The 23,063-nt window shown below is 62.0% G+C and overlaps 2 protein-coding genes and 1 long non-coding RNA gene across 8 annotated transcripts; 2 read left to right on the forward strand and 1 right to left on the reverse strand.

Moving 5' to 3' along the window:
* ALDH3B1 (aldehyde dehydrogenase 3 family member B1) lies at window positions 1-15,981 on the forward strand. 2 transcript variants are annotated; one of them, XM_026483029.4, is made up of 10 exons: window positions 2-102; window positions 4,603-4,765; window positions 6,706-6,816; window positions 6,943-7,063; window positions 7,395-7,480; window positions 7,922-8,003; window positions 10,249-10,635; window positions 11,032-11,198; window positions 13,686-13,785; window positions 15,323-15,981. In XM_026483029.4, exons 2-10 carry the CDS (start codon window positions 4,604-4,606, stop codon window positions 15,511-15,513), a joined length of 1,407 nt encoding a protein of 468 aa, XP_026338814.1. In that variant the 5' UTR covers window positions 2-102; window position 4,603; the 3' UTR covers window positions 15,514-15,981. The 2 variants fall into 2 exon arrangements, with proteins under 2 accessions (XP_044234335.1, XP_026338814.1); XM_044378400.3 differs by lacking the exons at window positions 13,686-13,785; window positions 15,323-15,981 and adding an exon at window positions 12,721-13,180 and having other exon boundaries at window positions 1-102.
* On the reverse strand, window positions 11,969-16,921 carry LOC130544662 (uncharacterized). Its single transcript, XR_008961115.1, has 2 exons — window positions 14,969-16,921; window positions 11,969-13,161 (listed from the first exon to the last, which is right to left on the reverse strand). It is a non-coding gene; the product is annotated as an uncharacterized LOC130544662 (long non-coding RNA).
* Window positions 16,922-17,139: 218 nt separating this feature from the next.
* NDUFS8 (NADH:ubiquinone oxidoreductase core subunit S8) lies at window positions 17,140-21,436 on the forward strand. 5 transcript variants are annotated; one of them, XM_026483032.4, is made up of 7 exons: window positions 17,140-17,222; window positions 18,333-18,390; window positions 18,482-18,532; window positions 19,100-19,189; window positions 19,284-19,456; window positions 21,026-21,154; window positions 21,239-21,436. In XM_026483032.4, the coding sequence occupies exons 2-7, from the start codon at window positions 18,333-18,335 to the stop codon at window positions 21,368-21,370; spliced, it is 633 nt and encodes a 210-aa protein (XP_026338817.1). In that variant the 5' UTR covers window positions 17,140-17,222; the 3' UTR covers window positions 21,371-21,436. The 5 variants fall into 5 exon arrangements, with proteins under 5 accessions (XP_026338817.1, XP_026338816.1, XP_044234337.1 ...); XM_026483031.4 differs by having other exon boundaries at window positions 17,147-17,222; window positions 18,290-18,390; XM_044378402.3 differs by having other exon boundaries at window positions 17,185-17,222; window positions 18,267-18,390.
* Window positions 21,437-23,063: the final 1,627 nt, after the last annotated feature.

The raw sequence follows: 23,063 nt of genomic DNA on the forward strand, positions 1-23,063 counted from the left end.
GGCCCGCCCAGCCTTGGACGTTTCATAACGACTCCTACCGCGACAGGGCAGCAGGGCAGAGCAGGGACCGCCAGCAGGAAGGGCAGCTTGGCAGGGCCTCAGGTACGCTGTCCCGGGGAGGCGGGGATACAGCAGACAGCAGTCAGGGCCCGGGACCTGGCTGGTGGGCTTGCTCGGGGACACCAGGCTGAGGGCTGCCTGGCCGCTGGTGGCCGCTCACACAGGCTGGCTTTGTCTTTGCGGAGCTCCTCTGCCTGCTGGGGAGAAAAGGGAAGGAGGAAGGCGCTTCCCTCTGCCCGGACCTAAGAGCCGGAGAGGGAGGGGCTGAGAGGCTCTGGGGCTCCTGAGGCTGGTGGCCGGCAGCCACCCTCATTTTGTCTGAGCTGGGCCGCCGTCTTCCTCTCACTGGGGTTACAGCACATCTTTTCGGGGACTGAGGGCCCCAGCTCTGGACCCGGCTGCCCCAGGAGGGAATGCACCCCCATCCCTGGCGGGGGCTGGGGGGTGGGGCAAGCATCCATCTGGCAAGGCATAGTTTCTGGGCACTGCTGGGCGAGCCCGGTGCTGGGACCGGGGTACCCATGACTCTGGGACGTCCCATTCTTGGGAGCAGGCTCTGCCAGGGTCCGGGAAGGAGGGACTAGCCAGACTGCCCTGCCTGGAGGAGGCACTGATCGTCAGAGGGACTCAGCATTGGGGGACTCTCTGTGGGGTGGGGCCGGTGTTGGCTCAGCCCACAGTCCAAGGGTTGATCCCCAGTTCCCCAGCCCCCATTGTAGGGAGGGGACTCTGCCAGAGCTTCTGGAGAGCCCCTGAAAAGCCAGGTTCAGGTTCCAGGGGGAGAACAGATTGGAGACCCTGGGGTATCAGGACCTGTGGGGTCATCAAGGCCGGCCCTGTGCCCTCCACCCCTGACAGCCTGATTGAGGTCCCCCAGACCCTCAGAGCCCCATGTTTGTCTCGTCACCCTGGCCAGCTCCATATCCCTGCCCCCACGTGGGTCTCGGGCTGATGTCCTTGCCTCCCTGGTGCCCACGCTGGGCTCTACCCCAGGGTCTCCTCCCTGAAGCCCCCTTGGCGCAGCTGTCTTTTGCGGTCTGTCTGAATAATGCTCCTTCAGGGCCATCGTCACCAAGCACTCACAGGGCTCAGGCCGTAAGGGCTCAGGCCGCACACAGCCCTGCGCACCTGACTTCTCCCAGCAGCGCCCTGCGGCAGCCACAGGCACCATCCCCACTTCCCAGATGGGGAAGGGGAGCCACAGGGGAGCTGAGCAACCCGCCCAAGGACTCCTAGCTCACAAACAGGGCTGCCGGGATTCGCCCCCAGATCACTGGGCCCTGACACTGTAGCAAAAGGGGGCTTTTAGGGAGGTGCCTGGGGGACTCAGTTAAGCATCCAATTCTTGATCTCAGCGCGGGTCCTGATCTCAGGGTTGTGAGTTCAAGCCCCACGCTGGGCTCCACGCTGGATATGGAGCCTACTTTTAAAAAAGGTGGCGGGGGGGGTTCTCTTAGGAAGCGTCCGGGACAGCTCAGGAAGCCGAGACGGAGAGAAGGACAGAGTGTGCGGAGGCTGGGTGGGGAGAAGGGCAGGGCCTGTGGCCCGGAGAGCTCATCAGCAGGACTGGCCCCCGTGCAAGGCTGGGGTCAGGGTAGCAGATTCCCAGTGATGCTCTGGAGCCAGCCGACCTGCGTGCCCAGCTGACTCACCCCTCCCTGACGCCATGCGGCCTGTCTGGGCCTCGGCTGCCCCCAGGGGCGCCGTGCGGACACCCACGCTGGCCACGTCAGGTGCCTGCGGGCACATGCGGCCAGCACCTGCTCGTTATGATGATTCGAGTCCCCAGGGCCAGGCCTTGAGGGGATGTGGCCTGTCCTCCCCTGGCCTCCAAGCCAAGGGAAAGAGGCCTGTCCCTTGTCTTCTTCTGCTGACTTAGCAACTCCCCCAAGTGCAGCAGGTGGTTGAAGCTGGGGCCCCCTAAGCAGGCGGGGGACCCCTGGGCCCGCCAGCCCCTGGGACCTCAGCACTCAGCCCGAGGAGGGCACGAGGGGAAGCAGGGTGGAATAGTGAGGAGACAGAGGCAGAGAGCAGGGTACAACCAGCAAGGGCACCGCCCGAGTCCAGCCACGCGCCCCGGCCCACAGGCCCTGTGTCTGCAGCTCGGGCCAGCCCCAGAGGTGTCCTCTCTCCCCAGGGGTCAGGCTGCCACATAGGGGGATGAAGAGTGGGGGGTGGGCAGCCCTCTGTTCCTCCGGATTCCTCTGCATCCCGATTTCCAATGTAGAGAAGCTGGGTGGTCTGGGGCCACCTCCTTGCCCTCTCTGTGCCGAGGTGTCCCTCTCCTTTCGGGGACAAGACGGTGCCCTCGGCAGGCTGTCATGGTGGTCAAACGAGTCACGCAGGCACAGGAAGTGTCACTCCACATCCTTACGGGCTTCCACAGTATCACACATAGGTCGGGGGTGCGGGGTCGGGGGGTGGAGGTGGGCTCAAAGACCCCAGCCCAGGCCGATCCAGGAAGCCCCTCATCTGTGTGTCCTTTGTGAGGTCACAGGCCCAGGCTTCCCCAGATCCCAGGCAGGAGGTGGCCTGGGCTCCTGGGCTCCTGGGCACACCTGGGCGGTGCCCAGCTTCCCATCCCCTAACGGGCACCCCTTGTCCCTCAGTGACCAACCTGGGGGGGGCAATATTGGGTGAGTTGGCCTCAGTGTTGCCAGGAGAGGCTGCTGGAATGTTCCGTCCAGACCTGCACCCCCACAGACCTCCCTGTTCCCCTCGCCCAGAGGTGTGCCATTCCAGTTACGTGCCTTACATATTTGTGGGTTCTGCACACATAGCTTATGAAAGGGCAGAGAACCCTGGGGAGGCAGGTGAGGTGGGTGTGCTTTGCTCTCAGCGTCCGTCGGCAGGGGTCCGGAGGTGCCGGGAAGACAGAACAAGGAGTGGCAGCGGGTGGAGAGAAAGAAAGACTTGTTAGGTCCTCAGTGATCGTAACCGCAGCTGACCTTTCTCGGGCCCGTGGCATGTGCACAGCGGCCAACACTTTAGGGGGCCTTACGTCATTTACTTTTCAGGACCATGGCAAGCGCTATTATCATCCCCACATTACAGACAAGGAAATTGAGGCAGAGAGATGAGTGGCCTGCCCAAGGTCATAAGACCAGTAGGAAGCCGAGCTGGGAGACAAGCCCAGATGGCAGCTCTGGGGGCCAGTAGGGCTCTCGGCTCCGAGCTCTCCACTGGCCAGCGCCCCTTCCTCCAAGAAGGAGGGTGGGGTCTGGGGGCAAGGCTGGGGCCGAGAGGGGCTCTGAGAATGTCCCCTTTCTGCTACACTGGCACCCTCTCTGGAGGCCCCCAGGCAAGTGCTCAGTTTCTCCTGACCAGAGCAGGAGGCCTGTGGGGTCAGCCTGGCCCCCATCATGCCCAGGAATCCAGCCAGGCCCTCAGCACAGAGTGCCCTTCTGGCCAGACCATCCTATTGGCAGAAGCAGGCTCAGCTCTCAGGGCCATGGATCACTCCAGAAATCTGAGGGCCGTGGGGTAGCCACTTAACAACAGCTGGTAGCCTTGGCCGCGCTGATGCCCGGCCCTGGGCTCAGAACTGGACAGCATGGTCTCATCTTTGAAAAACAGCCTGTCAGCTGGTGGGCGCTATCTTACCCCCCTGACAGATAAGGGGATTGAGCCACTGAGACCGAACTCAAGTAGGTAGGCAAAGAGGGGCCAGTAGGAGAGAGGATGAAACCTGCTCCCCGTGTGAGGGAATAATCAGGGTGGGCTGCCTAGGGGAGGCGTTCACCAAGTTGAGGCCTGAAGGGAAGGGAGTCAGAGAGGGCAGGAGGAAAGGGTCCCCACGGGTCCTTGGCACCAGGCCAAGAAGCAAGTACGTCACACTGCTCCTCTGATGAGCTTCAAGTAAACAGGCGGGGGCCCGGGGGAATGTGGGGGCCCCACCCGGATCTCCTGCCCTGCCCCCCACTGTTCCCTGCTCCTCCAACACTGGGGCTGGTGACAGCGACGTAGACAGCGGAGGCCACCGCCCAGGTCACCCAGCTCCCTGAGCCGCCACCAGCCAGCCCGGCTTCCCCAGGCCGTGCCCCCGGGACAGGGGCAGGAGGCACAGTGTATTCTGTGTCTGGATTGTCCCCGGGGGGGCCACGGTGGCCGTTGGAGGACTGTCCTCTACTAATCAAACTCTTCCTGGGTACTCCACGCAGGCCTGGCAGGGAGGAGGGCTGCCCCATCTCCAGGAGGAGCACCCTAGTGGGACGGGCGCCATGGCTTGGGGCTAATTTCTGTGTGGTAGGAAGAAGCGAGGTCCCCTGGCTGCCTGCCTACCCTTAGGGGCTGCGGGGTAGCTGTTCCCGAGCCCGTGCCCTGTCTTGCGCCCCCTTCAAGGTCCAGGGCTCTCCTGCCCACCGGCCAAGGGGAAGGGGCTGTGGGTCCGTGTGGGGAGGGGGGAGGGGGCAGCCCCGGCCCTCTGGGGTTACCGTGAGTCCTTGTAGGAGCGTCGGGGAGCCCATGGAGGTACAGCCAGGGGCGCGGGGAGACTGCCCGTGAAGGTGGGGAGCCCCAGCCCACACCGCCCCCTCCCTGCAGGATGGACCCCTTCTCGGACACCCTGCGGCGGCTGCGGGAGGCCTTCAGCTCGGGGCGGACCAGACCTGCCGAGTTCCGGGCCATGCAGCTCAAGGGCCTGAGGCGCTTCCTGCAGGAGAACAAGCAGCTTCTGCAGGAGGCGCTGGCGCAGGACTTGCACAAGGTGGGCGGGGGGGGGGGGGGGGGGGCTGGGGGGGCTGGGGAAGCGGGGCGGGGCGCGGGGGGGGGGTGGACCCCACGCAGGATGGGGACTGCAGCATCCTCCCTGAGGGGGGACGAAGCACCCAGCAAACCCCACCCCTTCCCTGTGCCCTGACCGCCTCCTGGGCACACGTCCATCCACGCCCTTCTCATCCGCTCCGCAGCATTTTACTGAGCACCTGCCATGTGCCGGGTCTACTGTTCTAGGCTCTGGGGATACGACAGAAAGTAAAACAAAGTCCCTGTGCCCAGGGAGCTGCCTTCTGGAGAGAGGCATGCCACAACAATAAAGAGCTAATTGTATAACACGCTGAATGGTTTCAAGGGCCACGGAGAGACACTTCCAGTGTGAAAGGGGCAAGAGGGAGGACCAGGTGCAGGTTTTGTATGTGGTAGGCAGGGGCGGTTTCTCTGAGGAGATGGCATTTGAGCAGAGACCTGCAGGAGGGAGAACATTGGAGGAAATGGCAGGGGGCACAGCATGTGCAAAGGCCCTGAGGCAAGCGGCCTTTGTGCTTGAGGAGCAGCAGAGAGGCCAGCATACCTGCAGGGGAGTGAGAGACGCAGAGATATACACAAGATGAGGTCCAGGGAGGCAGGTCACGCCATGTAGCGCCTCGTAGGCCATGGATGAATTCAGTTTCACTAAGAAAAGTTTTCGTCGTCATTGGCCTCTCTCCAAGCCCACAGGCCTGAGGGCTCGGCTCCTCCCAATTCCAGCAGCAGCCACGGCAATGCATTTGCTTACAGGCAGCCTCCCACCCCCTCAGCCGACAGGGCCCCACTGCTTGGCTGCTCCTGCCCCAGGACAGCTGTCCAGGGGGTTCTTCTCTGGACAAAATGTCCTCTGCACTTGCCACCAAGGCCACAGTGTCCAGACCCACCCCCTGTGTTCCACCGGCCCCTGAACACCTGAAACTCCTCAGGGCCAGGCCTATGGCTCTTTGCCAACTGGTGAGGTCTCGCCCTTCCAAGGGGCCTGCTGGCCCCACCCACGTCACGATAGACACCCTGGTGCCAGCTAGGGGTCCCTCAGTAGCTTCCTTGGGACCCTCCTGTCTCACAGGCACCCCGCCAAGTGTCTGCCCTGTCCCCAGAGCAGCCAAGGACTTTGAGACCAGTGCCTCACGGCATCCAGGGTCATCCCTTGGGGACAGCAAATTATGGCCACAAGAACTTATCTTGAGGGTGTAGCTTCCCGGTGATGCCTGCGCCATCTCTCGGTGTCCCCAGACCTGCTCTTAACCATGATGCCCCGGGACTGTAGACAGGTGAGGCCCAGGCTTCCTCATCAGCTGTTTCTGGAATCATCTGTTTTCGCCCTTATGAAACCAGAGTGCTCTGCTCGACAGTCCTCACCCATGCTGCCTGCTGCCATCACCTTACCCGCTCTGCTCCTTGCTAACCAGGAACACAGCAAGCCTGCACCCACCTCAGAGCCTTTGCACACACTATGCCCTTTGCCTGGAATATTCTGCCTCCAGGTATCCATGGGCTCCCTTCCTCCTGATCCTTGCTGCTCAGAAGTCACCTCATCCCAAAGGCCGCCACTGATAATCTTGTATAAAGCAAAGCAAACACACACACGCATACACAGGCGCACACACTCATGCATTCATGCACGCACACACACGCATGCACACACATGTGCGCACGCACACACTCCAGCAGTCTCTGTCTCCCTCCCCCTGTGTCACTCTGGTGACTGTCCCCCCACGACGTCAGCTCTGCGGGGCAGGCTCTCCGTGCTCTCGGTCACGGCTGCATTCCCGGCACAGGAAGGGCTCCTGAGCACTGGAAGCACTCACTGAACAAGGAGTGAATGAATGAAGGAGCAACTAAGATGTCACATGCCCCCCGGGGCCCCCCAGCCCGAACCCTGCCCCTGTCTCCCCCCTGCAGTCGACCTTCGAGGCGGAGGTGTCTGAGATCAGAATCAGCCAGAACGAGATTGACTTGGCCCTCAGGAACCTGAGGTCCTGGATGAAGGATGAGAAAGTGCCCAAGAACCTGGTGAGCAGGCCCCGGGGGAGGGTGGGGGGGTGAGGGCGCGCGGGCGCCCCGCCAGGTGCGAGTGGCGCGGAGGGGCTGGGAGTCTCGAGGCCCCACCACTCACCACCACGCTGGCCCCGGGCCCAGGCCACACAGCTGGACTCAGCCTTCATCCGGAAGGAGCCCTTCGGCCTGGTGCTCATCATCGCCCCCTGGAACTACCCCCTGAACCTGACCCTGGTGCCCCTAGTGGGCGCCCTTGCTGCAGGTGAGAGCGGTTCCCACCCACCCGCTGCCCGCTGCCCCCGCTCGGGCCTCCTGGTGGCCCACAGAGCCAGTGAGCCGGGAGCTGGCAACGGGTGGCTAAGAAAAGCTGGTTCCCCCGCCTGGCCCACCATCTCTGGTCCACCATCCCTGGCCCACCATCCCTGGGCGGTGGGGCCCTGGGCCTGTCAGTCACCTCTCTGAGACAGATTTTCACCTGGGAGAAGAGTGAGGATGGCACCTGCCCTGCAGGTGTAAGGACTGAATGGAGATGGGAGGGGACACCCCTCTCCCAAAGCTCCCCCTGCCCTGCCCCGCCCTGCCATGCCCTGCAGGGAACTGCGTGGTGCTGAAGCCCTCGGAGTTCAGCAGGAGCACGGAAAAGATCCTGGCCGAGGTGCTGCCCCGATACCTGGACCAGGTGAGCAGGGCATGGAGTGGGCCGAGCTGAGCAGGGTCCCCTCGGGAGGGACCCGAGTTCCAACCTCAATCCTGCCTCCTCTGGGTTGTGTGGTCATGGCCAGGTCACTGCCCCCTCCGCCTCCTTCCCTCTGAGTGAAACAGAGGGGCGGTGATCACAGCTGTGCTCTGAGGAGCGTGTCCCCGGGGACTCCCATCTGCCTTCTGGTCAGCCCTGACCACGCTGGCCTCCACTCCCCCCAACCCCAGCCCTTTGGGCTGCTTCTGCTGGGGATCCTGGGCAGCTCCCTGCTCCCCCCTTGTTCCCATCTGGCCCATCTAGAGCCCTGGAAACTGTGGGTCAGGCCAGGCAAGGGGGGGGGCAGTCCCACACACGCAGGCAGCCCTGTGAGTTCCCCAGGCTGGGGTCCCAGAGGGTGCCGTCTGCCACTCCGCCTTGCAGAGCTGCTTTGCCGTGGTGCTGGGAGGGCCCCAGGAGACCGGGCAGCTGCTGGAGCACAAGTTCGACTACATCTTCTTCACGGGTGAGGCTGGGGTGCCTGCTGTGGGCGGGGCTTGCAGGGCTCAGCATGGGGGCTGGTCGAGCCCAGCCACCCCCTCAGGGGTCTTGTCCCCAACCCTGAGAGAGGCCGCAGGGACCCAGGCACACAGACAGCCAGGAAGGAGCCAGACTGGCTCCAGGACAAGCTTGCTCTGTGCTCCTAGAGCCGGTCAGCAACCCTGACCCCTAGGACCCTCTGGTGGCCCCTTCACTGGTCACAGTCTCATGGATGACAGCATCTGCCCGTGCCAAGTTCCCATGGTGCCAGGTGCCCCTGGGACCTTATGTGCCACCCACTGGCCTCGGGACCTTATACATGACCCCACTGACCCAGGGGCCTTGTGGAGAGCTGGACAGATGAGGGATTGGAGGCCAAGGTAACAACAGAGCCGTGGCACCCAGCCAGGGTCACTCCAGGGACCAGGATTGGGGAAGGCTGGATTTTCCTCCCAGGCCCTCAGTTAGAATTGTTCTCCGAGGTCATCTGCCATCTCTCTGGCATGTGCCCATGAGGCCCAGACACCTGGCTTCAAGTGACCAGAGGGCGTTTCTGTAAGGGCGAAGGAGCAGGGAGGCCGGGAGCCGTGGTACCTGGCCGAGGTTCTGGAGGACAGAGAAAGCAGACGGGGCAGACAGCAGCTTCTGAGCCTTCCTGCTCCCTGGCCTCGTGCCTTGCGCACCTTGTCCGCGTCAGAGCAGGGGCAGTGCTGTCTCTGCCTTTCCTGCCCAGAGCCTCCACGAGCCCGGGACAGGGCCCACGGGCCCCCACCTTGGCCGACAGGGAGCCCGCTCTAGAAGCAGGTGGGCAGAGTCCTCAGCTGGTCCTGCAGGTTCCTGGTGGCTGGAGGAGCATAAGCGGACCCAGGGAGGGGGCGGCCCACCTTCCACCATCCCACCCGGCAGCTCAGTGGGCTTTGGGCCTTGGACCCCCGTGACTGGAGCCAGGAACCTGGGCAGCCTGCGCAGAGGTCGGCAGACTGACCGGAACCTACTCTCCCACTAGCTCCTGACTTCTCCAGGCCTCTCCTTATCTGACGACAGTCACAGGTCTGTCTTGAGGGCATGTGAGCTCGTGGAAGCCTTTGTCACAGCACCTGGCCTGGGGAAGCATCCCTTCACTTGCTCACTGTTTTCTGAGAGAACACGCCCTGTCCAGACACCATCCAAGCCTTGGGATAAAGCGAGGGCTAAGGAGACAAAGTCTCCCACCCTGGAGGAGCTCACATTATAATGAGGGGACAGGGGACAGAGAGTGGAGAATAGCACGGGAATGGTGGGGCCCTTGGAAGGGACTCTGGCAGGGAGGCATGGCAGGCTTCAACAGACAAGGAGGGCTCGCAGGAAGGCCTCACAGACAAGGAGATGTTCTGAAAGACAGGAGGACCTGAGGGAGGAATGGACAGGTGAGGAGACGTGGGTGGGCCTGGAGTGGGGTGGGGTGGGGGGAAGGGCAGGGAAGCTGGAGGAGGCGAGAGCAGGGACATCAGGCTCCCAGGCTGTGGTGGCCAGAGAGGGCCATCCCAGCAGAAATGGCAGTGCGGGACCCTGGGCCAGGCATGGGCAGGAACATCTTAAGATACGGGGGACTTTAGGTGGGGGGAAGAGGGATGGAGGGGACTGTGAGACCCTGGAGATCAACCTAGAGCAGAGGTGGAGACAAGCAGGTGGCCCCTTGAGCCAAGGGTCAGGAGCAGAGGGAAGGGTAGGTGGAGAGGGCGGCAGGGCTGCTAGGTTAGGTCAGAGAGACCCAAATGGCAGCCCCTGGAGCTGGACTCTGGCCTTGGACCAGAGCAGTTTCAGCTGATTCTGGAGAAGACTGGAGAGGTGGGGAGGGGTGCAGAGTGGCATGCCAGCAGGAGTCATGGGCAGGGGGAGGCTGGGATCAGAAGCAGGGCAAGGGGTTCCTGGATTTCTAACGAGGCAGGTCAGGAGAGGGAGCCAGGGGCCTGGCTTGCTGCTGAGTGCAGACCACTACATAGCCAGGTGCAGACCCTTACATAGACCCCGCATTGTTGGGGCTGGTCTGGTGGAGGCCGTGAGCAAGGTCCTGGGGCAGAGACTGGCAGGGGAGGGCCAGGGGAGGGCTAGCACCCTCCAACTCCACCACCTCTCTAGAGAGGACAGGCCAGAGAGTGAAAACCCCTCGAGGGGTCCCAGCACCCAGGCTGAGGCCATCCCACCTGGCTGAGGTGACTGAGGGTCACCCCCTGGTTTCTTTTCACGACCAGGGAACCCCCGAGTGGGCAGGATCGTCATGGCTGCCGCTGCCAAGCACCTGACACCCGTCACGCTGGAGCTGGGGGGCAAGAACCCCTGCTACGTGGACGACGACTGCGACCCCCAGACCGTGGCCAACCGCGTGGCCTGGTTCCGCTACTTCAACAGCGGCCAGACCTGCGTGGCCCCCGACTACGTGCTGTGCAGCCCGGACACGCAGGAGCGGCTGCTGCCCGCCCTGCAGAGCGCCATCACCCGCTTCTACGGCGAAGACCCCCAGAGCTCCCCGAGCCTGGGCCGCATCATCAGCGAGAAGCACTTCCAGCGGCTGCGGGGCCTGCTGGGCTGTGGCCGCGTGGCCATCGGCGGCCAGAGCGACGAGAGCGAGCGCTACATCGGTGAGTCGGCCCTGCCGCTGCCGCCGCCGCCGCCACCGGGGCCTCCCGGGCCGCCCTGCGAAGGCCCTTCCAGGACGTGGGCCCGGCCCGCCTGGTCCGCGAGCCTGGGCCTCGAGCCTGGGCCGCGAGCCTGGGCCCAGCACCCGGCGCCTCCTCGCCCCGCCCCTGGGACCTCGCCGCCCCGCCCCGCCCCGCCCCGCGGCTCCCTGAGCGGCACCACCCAGCTCAGCCTGGGCCCCCGCCTCCCTGACCTCTGCTCCACCTCAGCCCACATCGGGGCTGGAGAACCCCTCACCGTCCTTCCTAGGGGGCCGCGGGGCCGCTCTCTTCCCCAGAAGGCCCCTGAGCCCTGCCCGAGCCCCCGTCCCAGGGCTGAGCCGTCCCCTGTGCCCGCAGCCCCCACTGTGCTGGTGGACGTGCGGGAGACGGAGCTGGTGATGCAGGAGGAGATCTTCGGCCCCATCCTGCCCATCGTGAACGTGAGGAGCCTGGACGAGGCCATCGACTTCATCAACCGTCGGGAGAAGCCCCTGGCCCTGTATGCCTTCTCCAACAGCAACCAGGTGGGGGGGCTGGGGCAGGGCTGAGTGGGGGCTGGACAGAGGTGGGGGCAGGGGCCAGCAGTGGATGGTGGAGTAGTGACAGCAGAAGGGGAGGTGGCTCCAGGACTGGTGTAGACCAAGGGGCCTGGAGAGAGGGTTGGGGGTCCTGCTTCTCTGGACTAGTCACAGGAATTCTGGGATGGGGGCACTCTTGGTTCTGTCACTGTCCTTTCTCCCTGAAGCAGCCGGGCCTCCTCTGTCCTCCAACCTAAGCCACAGTCTCCAGGGTTCATGTCCCTGCTCCAGCAGCAGCCCCCTCCCCCATCTTCGTCACCATCTCGGCTGGTGGTCAAATGTCCCCTTCCGGTGCCTGGCTCGTAGAAGGCACACACAGAACAGAGTGGAATGACCAGGGGAGAATAAAGGGCCAGAACACGCAGGAGGGACAATGAATCCCAGCCCCCTGCCCTGCTCAGGCCCTGGGGCATCCTGGGAGCCTCAAGGGCACAGGGCAGGCAGCGACAGCGCAGGGCACACCTTCCTCTCCCACCCAGCTCTCATGAGATCCCTCGCAGATTGGAAAAAGTGTGGGTTTGTTTTTAAGATTTTATGTATTTATTTGAAGAGACAGAGAGCATGAGCAAGGGGGAGGGGCAGAGAGAGAGGGAGAGGCAGACTCCCCGCTGAGCAGGGAGTACGATGCGGGACTCAATCCCAGGACCCTGGGATCATGACCTGAGCCGAAGGCAGACGCTTCACCGACTGAGCCACCCAGGCATCCAGGCAGTATGTTTTTAAGAAACTTTTTATTTTGGAATAATTTTAGCTTTACAGAAGACAAAGATAGTCCAGGGAGTCCCAATATACCCCGATACCAGCTTCCCCCATTCAAGGGCCCTTTTGTCCCTCAAAACTAAGAAACAGTGGTTGGTCCATTACTGTTAACGACGACACTCCACATTTGAGTTGGATTTTGCATTTTTCTTTCAGCCCCAGGAGCCCAGCTAGGGCCCCAAATTGCATTTAGCTGTCATGGCTCCTCTGGGCTGTGACCACCTCTCAGCTTGGGGGTGCTGACAGGGTCCCTTGCAGAATGTCCCCAACCTCAGTGGTCTGCTATTTGTCTCGTGAAAGAATACCACGGAGGCGAGGGCTGGCCTCGACCTCCTCTCAGCGATGGAGATCCACACATCACTGCTGAGGCCGAGGCCCTGCCTGCCAGGGGTGTCACCGCAAGACCTTCCTCTTCTATGGGAGCAAGTCGCTAAGTCCAGCCCACCTTCCGTGGAAGGGGCGTGACTGAGCGCCACCTGCCGAAGAAGGGGGACACCTACTTAGGTCCCCTGGAATCTGTAAGAAAGATTTGGCTCTTGAGTCAGTTCTATCAGCACGGACCCGAGTGCATCTGCTTGCTTCTCCGGGTTACAACGCAGCAGCGCCTTGTGTCCTTGCTCAGGTTGTCGCTCTTTGGGCGCTGGGGGCTGCTGTGTCCCTCGGCAGCCCCCCCATCCTTTTGTTTTCCAAACCACTTCTTTCCTTTCAGGGTTCACGAGATGCTTCGGCTCATCCCGTGTTTCCCTGGCCCAGCCCGAGTCAGCCGTTCCTCCAGGGAACCTTGTTCTATCTGGATAATATTAACTTCAGAAACTTTGCAACCTGGGTTTTTTGGAAGGGGGTCATCTGGCATTGTGACTTCCAAGCTTTTCTGAATGCCCAGCACTGACTGGCCCGGGGACACACAAAGTCACACCTATGACACATGGCCACCCCCGAGAAACACGGTGACACTCCTGCTCCCTCTTCTGTCACTGTTATTACCGGCCTCCATGTGACTTCTGAGCCCCCTGACGGGCGGTTCCCTCTACCCACGTGCAGACAGGCCCGTTAGCTCAGGATCACATGTCGTACCCAAATATAGCGGAGGTTTCTGGCAATGACTACCGAGTGTTTACTCATCTTTCCCCCTCTCATTCTTCCAATAAACCTGTAGGTTAAAGAGAAAAGGTCTTCTTTAAGTCAAGCAAGGGCCACATTCATGTTTCTAAAATACAAATCTGGCTGCATCACCCCATCTAAATGCCGTCCCTGGGCCACACACCTGGGTCTCTGCACGTGCCCTTCACTCTGCCTGGGGGGCCCCCTTCCCCTGAGAGGCGGCAGGCACATCACATCCCTCCCCTGGGTCGCTTCCCTGACTACCTGGCATTTCACCCTGAACTCTTCAGGTCCCCAGGCGACCGCTGGGCTTCCTGCGTCCCTCTTGGCCCTGAGTCTGTGTCCCCAGCACCCCGCACGGGCCACGCTCGAGCAGCTGCTCGGGAAACACCAGGAAAGACGTCCGGAGTTGGGGGATCAGTGGCAGGCTGCTACACCACACCCCCCACCTGTGACACCAGTCCTGCAGCTCCCAGGGCGGCTGGACTCTTCCTGGGGCCCCGCGGGCTGGCTGGCTGGCCTCCTGCTGCCCGGCCACAAGGCCTCATGGCTGCTCTCTCCCCTGCCAAACAGGTGGTCAAGCGAGTGCTGGCCCAGACCAGCAGCGGGGGCTTCTGCGGGAACGACGGTTTCATGCACATGACCCTTGCCAGCCTGCCTTTCGGAGGAGTGGGTAGGTGCCGGCAGAACCCTGCCTTGTCTCGCTGTTACTGGCCTGAGGGCACCCCAACACCTCCATCCCGCAGAAACCTTCCAGACCTGTCCCTGCGTGTGCACGTGGAGGTGGACCCACAGGGATGCCATTTGGGGTTTTTGGCACCACTGTGGTCCCTGTCCCTGGGCGGCCACTGCTTTTCTCACCAAAGGCACGGCCTCGAGTCTGCCCACCAGCGCACACGGGGCGGCCTCACGTGCTCCCTTTACTCCAGGGGGAGGCTACGAACTGCCCCTGGAACCCTTCCTGTGTCCCCTCAGTCCAGCACTTGGTGTGTGACCCCCCCACCCCCAGGAGACAGGGGCTGTTCCCGGCCCAAGGGAAGCCAGGGGAGTGGAGATTTCTGGCCCCAGCAGCCTCCATGACCACTGCCGAGTCCTGGCCTCCGAGGCAGGAAACCTCAGGGCTGGTCCCCGTGAGCCCAATGGCTGTGTGATCTGGGGTAGCCACGTCCCTCTCTGATCCCGCCTCCTCCTCAGTGGCATGGGAGAGTCAGAGACTGGCGCATGTCCACACTAGGCACCTGGGCCACTGTCCAGCAGGGCCTGGCAAATTGTCCGGGTGGGTCTGGATACTCCCTGGGGGCAGCTGATGCCACAGGAGCACATGGCACGCTGAGAGTGGACATTCAGGCTCTGTGGGCCCCCAGGACTGGGCCCCACTGCTGGCCTCTTACTGGAGCCCCAACCTAGCCCACCTGACTGCCTGTCTCCAGTCCCGGCTCCGCTTCTCCAGGGAAGTGCGGCAGTCTGTCTGGGGGCAAATCCCATCCTGCTACTCCCCACAGGACTGAGCAAGGCCCTGACTCACCACTTCCTGAGACCCGGCCCTTCCTGGTCTGGCCATGGTGTCCTGCTCCCACCTCCTCTCCCTGCTCCCCTGCAGGGCACCCACCTCCAAGGCTCTCTGAGTTGTCCCCTAAGCCTGGGTCCCCCTTGCCCCCACCCACCCTCGTCCTCTGGTCAACTCTACATCCCTTGGGCCTCACTCCCTCCAGGAAGCCCTCCCTCATTACCCTCAATTCCACCCATCATGGATCCCCTGGACTTGCAGTGCCAAAGCCTGGTCTTCGACGGCCTCCCTACCTAGACACTTTGGACTCAACACAGCACATACTGTGTCCATGGGTCTGAACACCCACCCAAAGCCCACAGCTCTAGGATTGTCGTCCGATGTCACAGAGAAGACCATGGTGAAGTCAACTGCTAAGGTCACAGATCTAATTCAGGGCTGGGATTCAACTCTGAGCAGTCATTCCAGAATCCACACTCTTGACCTGTCTTGCCCCAGCACCTGGCGTCTCCAACAATTACCGAGTTGTTGCTGGTGCAGACTCGGGGCTAAGCCCTTTACCCACACTGCCTCATGATTAGCCCATTTTACAGATGGGGAAACTGAGGTCCTACTGTGTGTGACCGGCAGAGCCCAGGTCTGTCCGACACCCTCCTGGCTGGCCACCGCGGGGCTGACTGCCGTGTGCCACGCTGTCATACAGGTGCCAGCGGCATGGGCAGCTACCACGGCAAGTTCTCCTTCGACACCTTCTCCCACCACCGTGCCTGCCTGCTGCGCCGCCCCGGGCTGGAGAAGATCTACTCCATCCGCTACCCGCCCTACTCGCCTCGCAACCTGAGGCTGCTGCTGGTGGCCATGGAGGCCCGAAGCTGCAGCTGCACCCTGCTCTGAGCCCGGCGCACGCCCGTGAGTCTGCTGGCCCTGCCGCCTGCAGCTAGTGCCGATGTGGCATGGGGCTCACGCACGAGGAGGAAAAGACCACAGCCCAGACCAGTGCCTGCCCTCCTCCCTCCTGGGTCTTCTCTCTGTGAGCCCTCAGCCTCCTCACTCAGCTGCCCCCCCAATTAGGACAGGGCAAGGTGAGGGAGCATGGGAGGCAACGCGGTACCCTGGCAGAGGCCGGCAGATGTGGACACCTCTGAGCCATCCCCCTTCCCATGGAGGATGCAGAAGGGGCCCTGGCATCCGGTCCAGGTCACGCCGTAGACCTGCAGTGGCCTAGGCCCTGGGCAGAAATCCCTGCCCTCCCTGAGCTTGTTTCCCTATCTGTACAGCGGAGGCGGTCACAATCAGCACCTCCAGGGATCACTGCGACGATTACATTCTGGAGTTTAATAATAAATAGATTGTTGATCCCAAGCTCCAGGCACCCTGTCTCCTCCTTTGGGTGGGGTCAGTCTGTCCCCCCTCAGGCCTCTCAGGAGGTCCCTCATCCACTCAGCCACCAGATTAAACCCCTAGGGCCCCTGGCTCAACATCCCCTTCTCACCTCCCAAGTCCCGTCTTTGGGCAAGTCCTGATGGTCCTGTAAGGCTGCAGAACATGCAATCCACACACTGGTCACCATGCCCAGGGCCATCTGTCACCTCCCCTTTCCGCACAGGCCTAACGTCAGTGCACCCACTGATCTTCCCAAAGCTACTGCACCGTGCCACCCCTCAGCCTGAGCCTGAGTGGCTCCCTGTGGCTAGCAAGTCAGGACCCACAGAGTTCTTTGGGGTGGGGGGGGCTCTGCCACGATCCTGTGTCCCCACACTTGGCCAGTCGTCCTTCTCAAGAGGACCTCTAAACACATGCTAGACATGTCTGCCCTTGACCTGCCCTACGCCTCCTCGAAGTCAGCTTGGACATCACATCATCCATGACGCCTTGCAAGAGCACCTCCCACTTCCCCGCCCACCACCAACATACAGCTGGCCCCAAGGGCCTTCTCCGTGCCTGCAACCTCCGGGGTCCCTCTGCCGCACAATCAATCCACTGGGAGGAAACAGTTTGGTGGCTGTTGAGGGACAGGGATCCCGAGTCACACACATCGAGGTGGGACTCGGGCGGCCGCACTTTTCAGCTCTAACGCTTGGGCAAAGTTCCTAAACAAATCCGTGCCTCAGTTTCCCCATCAGGAAAGCGAGAATAATCCTCCACACAGGGCTTCTGGGTAAAGTTTTAGCACCGAGCAGGCACGGCTCCCGCGGAATCACCGCCGGCCGCAATTCTCAGACCCGTTGACACAAACACCCCGCAGCGACCCACCAGCTCTTCTCCAACCCAGGGCGCCAGGTCTGACCCGGAGCCCCTTCCTAAGCCACGCCCCGGACGTCCCTCCTGAAGTGGTGCGGGAGTCGTCGCTTATTGGCCTCTTCAATCCAACATGGCGGCGCCCAGCGCAACTTCAAGAGTCGGCTCTCCTCTAGCCAATCAAAGGAAAGATGCTTCTGGATCCCCGCCTCTTTCCGCGGCGCCACTGGCCAATCAGGACACACCGTAAAAGATGAGCGCGGAAAAGGTGAAACTAGCCGGCCCAATGGTAGCGTCTCAGAGTGTAGGCTCCGCCTCTCGGCGGACAGGCCGTTCGGCAAGGGAAGGAGCGACAGCGCTTCAAGGTAGGTGTTCGGGTTCAGCTGTTAAAAGGCCTGGACGGTGTGGCGTCGGGGGCGAGTGTTGTGCTCTCGTCGGCCCCGCCGGCTCTGCGGCCGGGCTTCATCTCGGCCTGCTCAGGGCCGGCGGTCCAGGTGTCCTTCAGCGCGCAGCGGGCGGACCCGGGAACCGGCATCGCCAAGGCGCATGCCCCGCCCGCGTCCGTGGGGTCGGAGGTCATGGGGAAGGTCGGGGACGGTGTCAGGCTGGCGGGCTCCTGGCGCTGGAGTCAGCGGTCAGAGGGGATGGGCCCGCGGGAAGACACAGGTCACGGAGGGTCACTTTTGACCTTCGGCTAGCTGCCAGGCTCTGGACTTGTACAACCCCCTTCGTTCTCATGACCCCCATTTCACGGATGAGAAAACGTGCCAGATGACCTCACCCACCCAAGGTCACTTGGCAGGCTGGGAGACCGTTCCAGAAGGACCTTCATGGTGGGAAAAGGAATTTGATCTCGAGGGTTATTTAAGCCTTTAAAGGATTTCCAATGAGGGTGGACTGTGGATGTAAAGGGAGAAGTCTGGCCTGGGTTCACGCACTGGTCCCATCCCCCCACCCCCCCAGTGTGTGACTTTGGGCAAGTCACTTAACGTGGCCGAGCTTCAGCTTCTCATCTGTGCCTCCTGTGGGGTCCTTGGAAGGACCAAGTGACAGTGTGTGTGACCCGTAGCACAGTGCCTGACACAGTGAGCTTTCAATCCTGGTGGCTGGTGGCAATGTTATTTGGGTCAGATCTGGGGAGGATGAACAGGGGAGGGGAGAGAGAGGAGACAGGAGCACTGGTCCAGGGAGAGAGGAGGGATGGCTTTTAAAGATTTCTTCGAAGGTGAGATCGATAGGACGTGGGGTCCACAGACACTCCCTACCTCTTAACCCAGCCGAGCTGGGTCAGGTTTGAAAGACTGGGAGGTGCCACACCTGGGAGCAGGGAGGCCTTTTGTGCCTCTGTCGGGAATGGGGGTAAATCGGAGACCAGGTGACACAGTGGCACTGAGGACGGGCTCCTGCAGTACCAGAGTTCCTATGGGGACAGGTCTGGGACCCACCTGCGCCTGCCTCCCATTTCACGCCTGCAGATGCGCTGCCTGACTACGTCTACACTGCTTCGGGCCCTGGCCCAGGCTGCACGTGCAGGTAGGACCGAGGGAGCCTTTCCCAGGGTGTGGGGGAGCCCAGTCTCCCGACGCGAGGCTGCAGCCGCGTACCGTAATCCCTCTCGTTCCAGGGCATCCCACCGGCCGGAGCCTCCACAGCAGCACAGTTGCAGCGACCTACAGTGAGTCCTGGGGCACCTTAAGCCTCGGGCTTTCCTGATCATGAACCTGCCAGAGGCAGGGGTGGAGGCCTAGGTTCTAGTCCCAGCTTTGCCTGACGTTCCCCCTCTCTGAGCCTCTGTTTCTACTCTGTAAGGATGATCAAGACTGAATATGATTCATGGGGGCAGGGTCTGTCAGTGAGGGGGTGGGGAGCCTTCCCTGTGGCCACATGCTGAGCTCGGAGCTCCCCTGCGTGGGACAGGGAGGGAGCTGGCAGGTGTGAGGCTCGGCTGGCCGTCCTCTTCGCCAGGACCTCACCGCCCAAGCCCTTTCCCAACCTCCTCAACTCCTGGGCACGGACGGCTGACCAGACCCAGGGAGAAGTGGGCAAGGACTGCCCAGAGCCAGAGACAGGCCTTGCAGGGTGCTTGCTGAGGCTGGAAGGTTTGACGAACCAACAAGCCCTTGGGGGGGGGGGGGGAGCAGCTGGAAGGAAGATGAGGCCTTATCTCCCTGAGTTGGATTCCTAGGGGACATGGGCACATGAGAAGCCCTGCCACGGCCCCCTCTGCCCACCTCCCCTGCAGAGTTCGTGAACATGCGGGAACCTACGATGGACATGAAGTCGGTGACCGACCGGGCTGCTCAGACCCTGCTGTGGACTGAGCTCATCCGAGGTGGGCCCTGGGGGAAGGGGCCAGGCAGGATGGGGGTGGGCCAAGTTGGTTAGGGAGGAGGGGCCCCCACCCATTGTGCACCTGCTGCCCCCAGGCCTGGGCATGACCCTAAGCTACCTGTTCCGGGAGCCTGCCACCATCAACTACCCATTCGAGAAGGGCCCACTGAGCCCTCGCTTTCGGGGAGAGCATGCGCTGCGTCGCTATCCATCAGGAGAGGAGCGCTGCATTGCCTGTAAGCTTTGTGAGGCCGTCTGCCCCGCTCAGGTGAGCCCCTGCTGACCGCCCCCCCGGCTCCTGCTGTTCAAGGGCGAGGCTGCAGCCTTGGACCCGAACTCTGGTCCCCCTGCTGGGTATGTGTCCCCAGGAAAGCCCCTTTCCCTCTCTGAGCTTTGTTGCCAGGCCAGTTCCTCAGTGAGTCCTCAGAGGAAGGCTTGAAGCCCTGAGCAGGCCACAGGACACCTGTGGGTCCTGCCCTCGGGGATCTGGTCAGGGGCGTGAAACCTGGGCTTGTGAGCCGCAGAGCGGTCCCTGGAAGTCTCCACTTTTGCCTGAATGCAGCAGCGGGTTTAGGATCTCTGCGTGTGTGCCTGTCACCAGACCCAAGGACACACATACCGCAGCTGAGGCCCTCACTGCTCCCGGTTGCTGGTCCTTTGAGCCCCCAGCATTAGTTCTGTCGGAGGGCCCTACACGGACCACCCGGAGTCCAGGCTGGTTAGTGTGGAAACCGGGTGCCTGTGTGCCACAGTCGGTTAAGTGTGTCCGACTCTTGGTTTCGGCTCAGGTCGTGATCTCAGGGTCGTGAGATCGAGTCCCACATTGGGCTCAGCGCTGAGTATGGAGTCTGCTTGGATTCTCTCTTTCCCTCTGCCCCTTCCCCCTGCCCCCTGCACGCGCTCCATCTCTCTCTCAAATAAGTAAATAAATCTTTAAAAAAAAAAAAAAAAAAAGAAAGATCCAGGTGAGGCTCTTGGACAGAGCCTCGGGTGTCCCCAGCAGGAGCCCCAGTTGGCACTGTGGTCACTCACCGTCCACACAGTGACCGCCCCCTCCCAGCGGCTGCTCCAGGCCATGAGCTGTGGCCTTGATGTCTCTGACTCTGGAGCACAAGAAGAGGTAATGGCCTCCAGGCCGTGAGCACCGTGGACGGACCAGGCGCTGTTCCAGCTCATGACTGATTTCTGCAACAACTCTAGGACCCAGAGGTTATTACCCCATTTTTATAGATGAGGAAACTGAGGCACAAAGAAACAAGGCTACCAGCCTCAGGCCCCACCGAATGGTGAGCATTACACTCCAGGGGACACACGAGGGCCTTTGGCAAACCTCCTTTGAACGTCCTTCCAGCCGAGGGAGGCTCCAGGCCTTCTTGCTGCTGGCAGAAGGCCATACCCGGAAACAGCGTTAAGGACCTACCTCCGAGACTGGGCTTTGCCCCTCGCTTGCTGTGTGGCTTTGGGAAGCCTCTCAATTTCTCTGAGCCTCAATTTTCTCATCCACGAAAGGGGGATAATGAGCGAAATGGGAAGGTTGTTCAGTATACAACCACCAGCCGTCGAGCAAGTCCTGGGAACCCCCCCCCGCCGGGCCACAGGTGCTGCAGTGAACATAGCAGGCTACGGCCCTCCCCTTGTGAGACCTAGTCTCCCAGGCGGGAGATGCCGGCGGTTAGCAAAAATGTCAGCTAGGGCAGCGGGACAGGGGCCTTTCGGCAGAGCCATCGAGAAGGGCACGTGAGGCTGAGAGTGGGTGGCAGGTCCGCTCTGCGGTCCCAGAGTGAGCCCCCAGGAGGGGGCAGACATGAGCAGTCGGGCGCCCGGTACCCCTCTCCAGGCCATCACCATCGAGGCCGAGCCGCGGGCCGATGGCAGCCGCCGGACCACCCGCTATGACATCGACATGACCAAGTGCATCTACTGCGGCTTCTGCCAGGAGGCCTGCCCCGTGGACGCCATTGTCGAGGTGAGCGGGCCTGGGGTGCGGAGGGGCGGCGGGCAGAGGCTGTCCGGACGGGCCTAACCCGGCCGCACCTGCACCCGCCCACAGGGCCCCAACTTCGAGTTCTCCACCGAGACGCACGAGGAGCTCCTGTACAACAAGGAGAAGCTGCTCAGCAACGGGGACAAGTGGGAGGCGGAGATCGCCGCCAACATCCAGGCCGACTACCTGTACCGCTGACGCCCCCCCCCCCCCCCGGCAGGCCCGCAGCCCCTGCCGCCCAATAAAACGGCTCTGCCTCCCGCACCGCCTCTGTCGTGACTCCGGCGGGCCGGGCTGGGCGGGCCCTTCAGGGGAGCTAGTGGAGGTGACTCGGCCTCCCCGTGGGACCCTGGGGGCCATGGCTGGGCCCCGGTGCACAGCAGCCCTGCCGCACACACCTCACCCTGGGCATATTCCTCAGGGCTTCGTCTCAGGCCTGCTGTTGCCATGATCCTGGATGTCCAAAGGGTGGGGCCTGGGCCCGCCCTCCGGAGGGCCACGCAGCGCCACGGCCCTAAGGACGTCGAGTCTGCCGAGGCCTCAGGTGAAGTCCATTGGAGTGGCAGAACCTCAGAAGGGCCGGGGTGGCCTTGTTGGGGGCAGGGAGAGGCCTGCTCTAGGGCAAGTCACGAGGAGGTGACACAGGCCCTGCTGCCCCTGAGCTGGCCTTGCCTCATCTCTAGCCACATCCCGTTTCTGCCCCAAGTTCCCCAGACCAGGCTGCGGGCTTGGCTGCTGCCGCCCAGAACTTCCAGCTTCGTAATCCCGGCAGCGGTGGGGTTGCCTGCGGGGCCACGTCCTTGCCCAGGATGGGACGGCCAAAACCAGCCCCCTTGGACTCGGTGCCCGGCACCGGGAAGGGCTTTATCCTATCCCCAGCTGTGGGTACGCTCGCTCAGAGAAGGGAAGGGACTTGCTCGGAATCACACAGCATGAGTCGGATGAAAACACAAGCTCAGGTCAGAGATCTGGGCCCCGCCCTCCTCTTCCATCATTTTCAAAAGTACTCTTCACAAAACACTAACCTCCCATATTGCTTTGTCGAAGGGAAAGAGAGGAGGGTGGTGTGGACCAGTCAGTGTGGGAAATGTGCCAAATGCCCTCTTTCCTCTGGGATAGGCACTGCATGTGAGCACATTCAAGGCTCTGAGAAGGCCTGTAGCAAAGAACCTCGCCTTCCCCCACCTCATTCCCTTTGTTCATGACTGCTGACACCTGGGCCATCTCCTGGTGCTGAAGTGGTCCAGGCCCTTCCTGGGCCCCCACGGCCTAAGGAACAAGGCGCAGAAGCGAGACGTGAGTGCAGGACCCGAAGGGAAGAGCAGAGCCTAGGAAGTGTCCATGTGTCCAGCCCCTTGCAGGCCTAGTGGGAGGCAGGAGCCCTGCAGTAATGAGACAGGCTTGCAAATCCTAAATCACCCGTCATTGCACTTTTCCCAGGTAGAACCAGTAGTAGATAATTGTCATGGAGCGTGCATTTGTCACGGATAAATACAACATGTTTGTTGAAGATGGGTCAGACTATCCAGCTCCTGACTTCTTACCCTTTCTGACTTGCCCCAAACTGTGTGTGTGTTTCAGGAGCACACCTCTAATGCCATTTTGTAGCAGTGGGGTTCCAGTTTCCCCCACACCAGGAAGTATTGACCTGAGGTCCCTACTGGTGCTCAGTTCTGCTGTGTTGAGGGCCCCCCCCCCCCCGGGAAACAGACCTATGATGCCCCAGAACTGGGTCCCCCCCACACACACCTTTTCTGAGGATGTTGACCTAGGCTGTCACTGTCCACCCCTGCTCTGGGGCTCCGTTTGCCTACAGCTCCCTTACCCCTCAGAGGACCTTGCTATGTGAGGTTCAAGGATCACCAGAGCTGAGAGGCCCCTTGTCCCTCCT

The sequence above is a fragment of the Ursus arctos genome, unplaced genomic scaffold (genome assembly GCF_023065955.2).
Source record: "Ursus arctos isolate Adak ecotype North America unplaced genomic scaffold, UrsArc2.0 scaffold_23, whole genome shotgun sequence".
NCBI classification, from domain to species: Eukaryota; Metazoa; Chordata; class Mammalia; order Carnivora; family Ursidae; genus Ursus; species Ursus arctos.

Bases quoted from the DNA above. Each gene is read 5' to 3' on its own strand.
- ALDH3B1 (XM_026483029.4), top strand. From the start codon at position 4,604: ATGGACCCCTTCTCGGACACCCTGCGGCGGCTGCGGGAGGCCTTCAGC. The intron at 7,064-7,394 runs GTGAGAGCGGTT...CATGCCCTGCAG, and splicing joins AGTGGGCGCCCTTGCTGCAG to GGAACTGCGTGGTGCTGAAG. The intron at 13,786-15,322 runs GTAGGTGCCGGC...GCTGTCATACAG, and splicing joins CCTGCCTTTCGGAGGAGTGG to GTGCCAGCGGCATGGGCAGC.
- NDUFS8 (XM_026483030.4), top strand. The intron at 19,190-19,283 runs GTGGGCCCTGGG...TGCTGCCCCCAG, and splicing joins GTGGACTGAGCTCATCCGAG to GCCTGGGCATGACCCTAAGC. The intron at 21,155-21,238 runs GTGAGCGGGCCT...ACCCGCCCACAG, and splicing joins CCGTGGACGCCATTGTCGAG to GGCCCCAACTTCGAGTTCTC.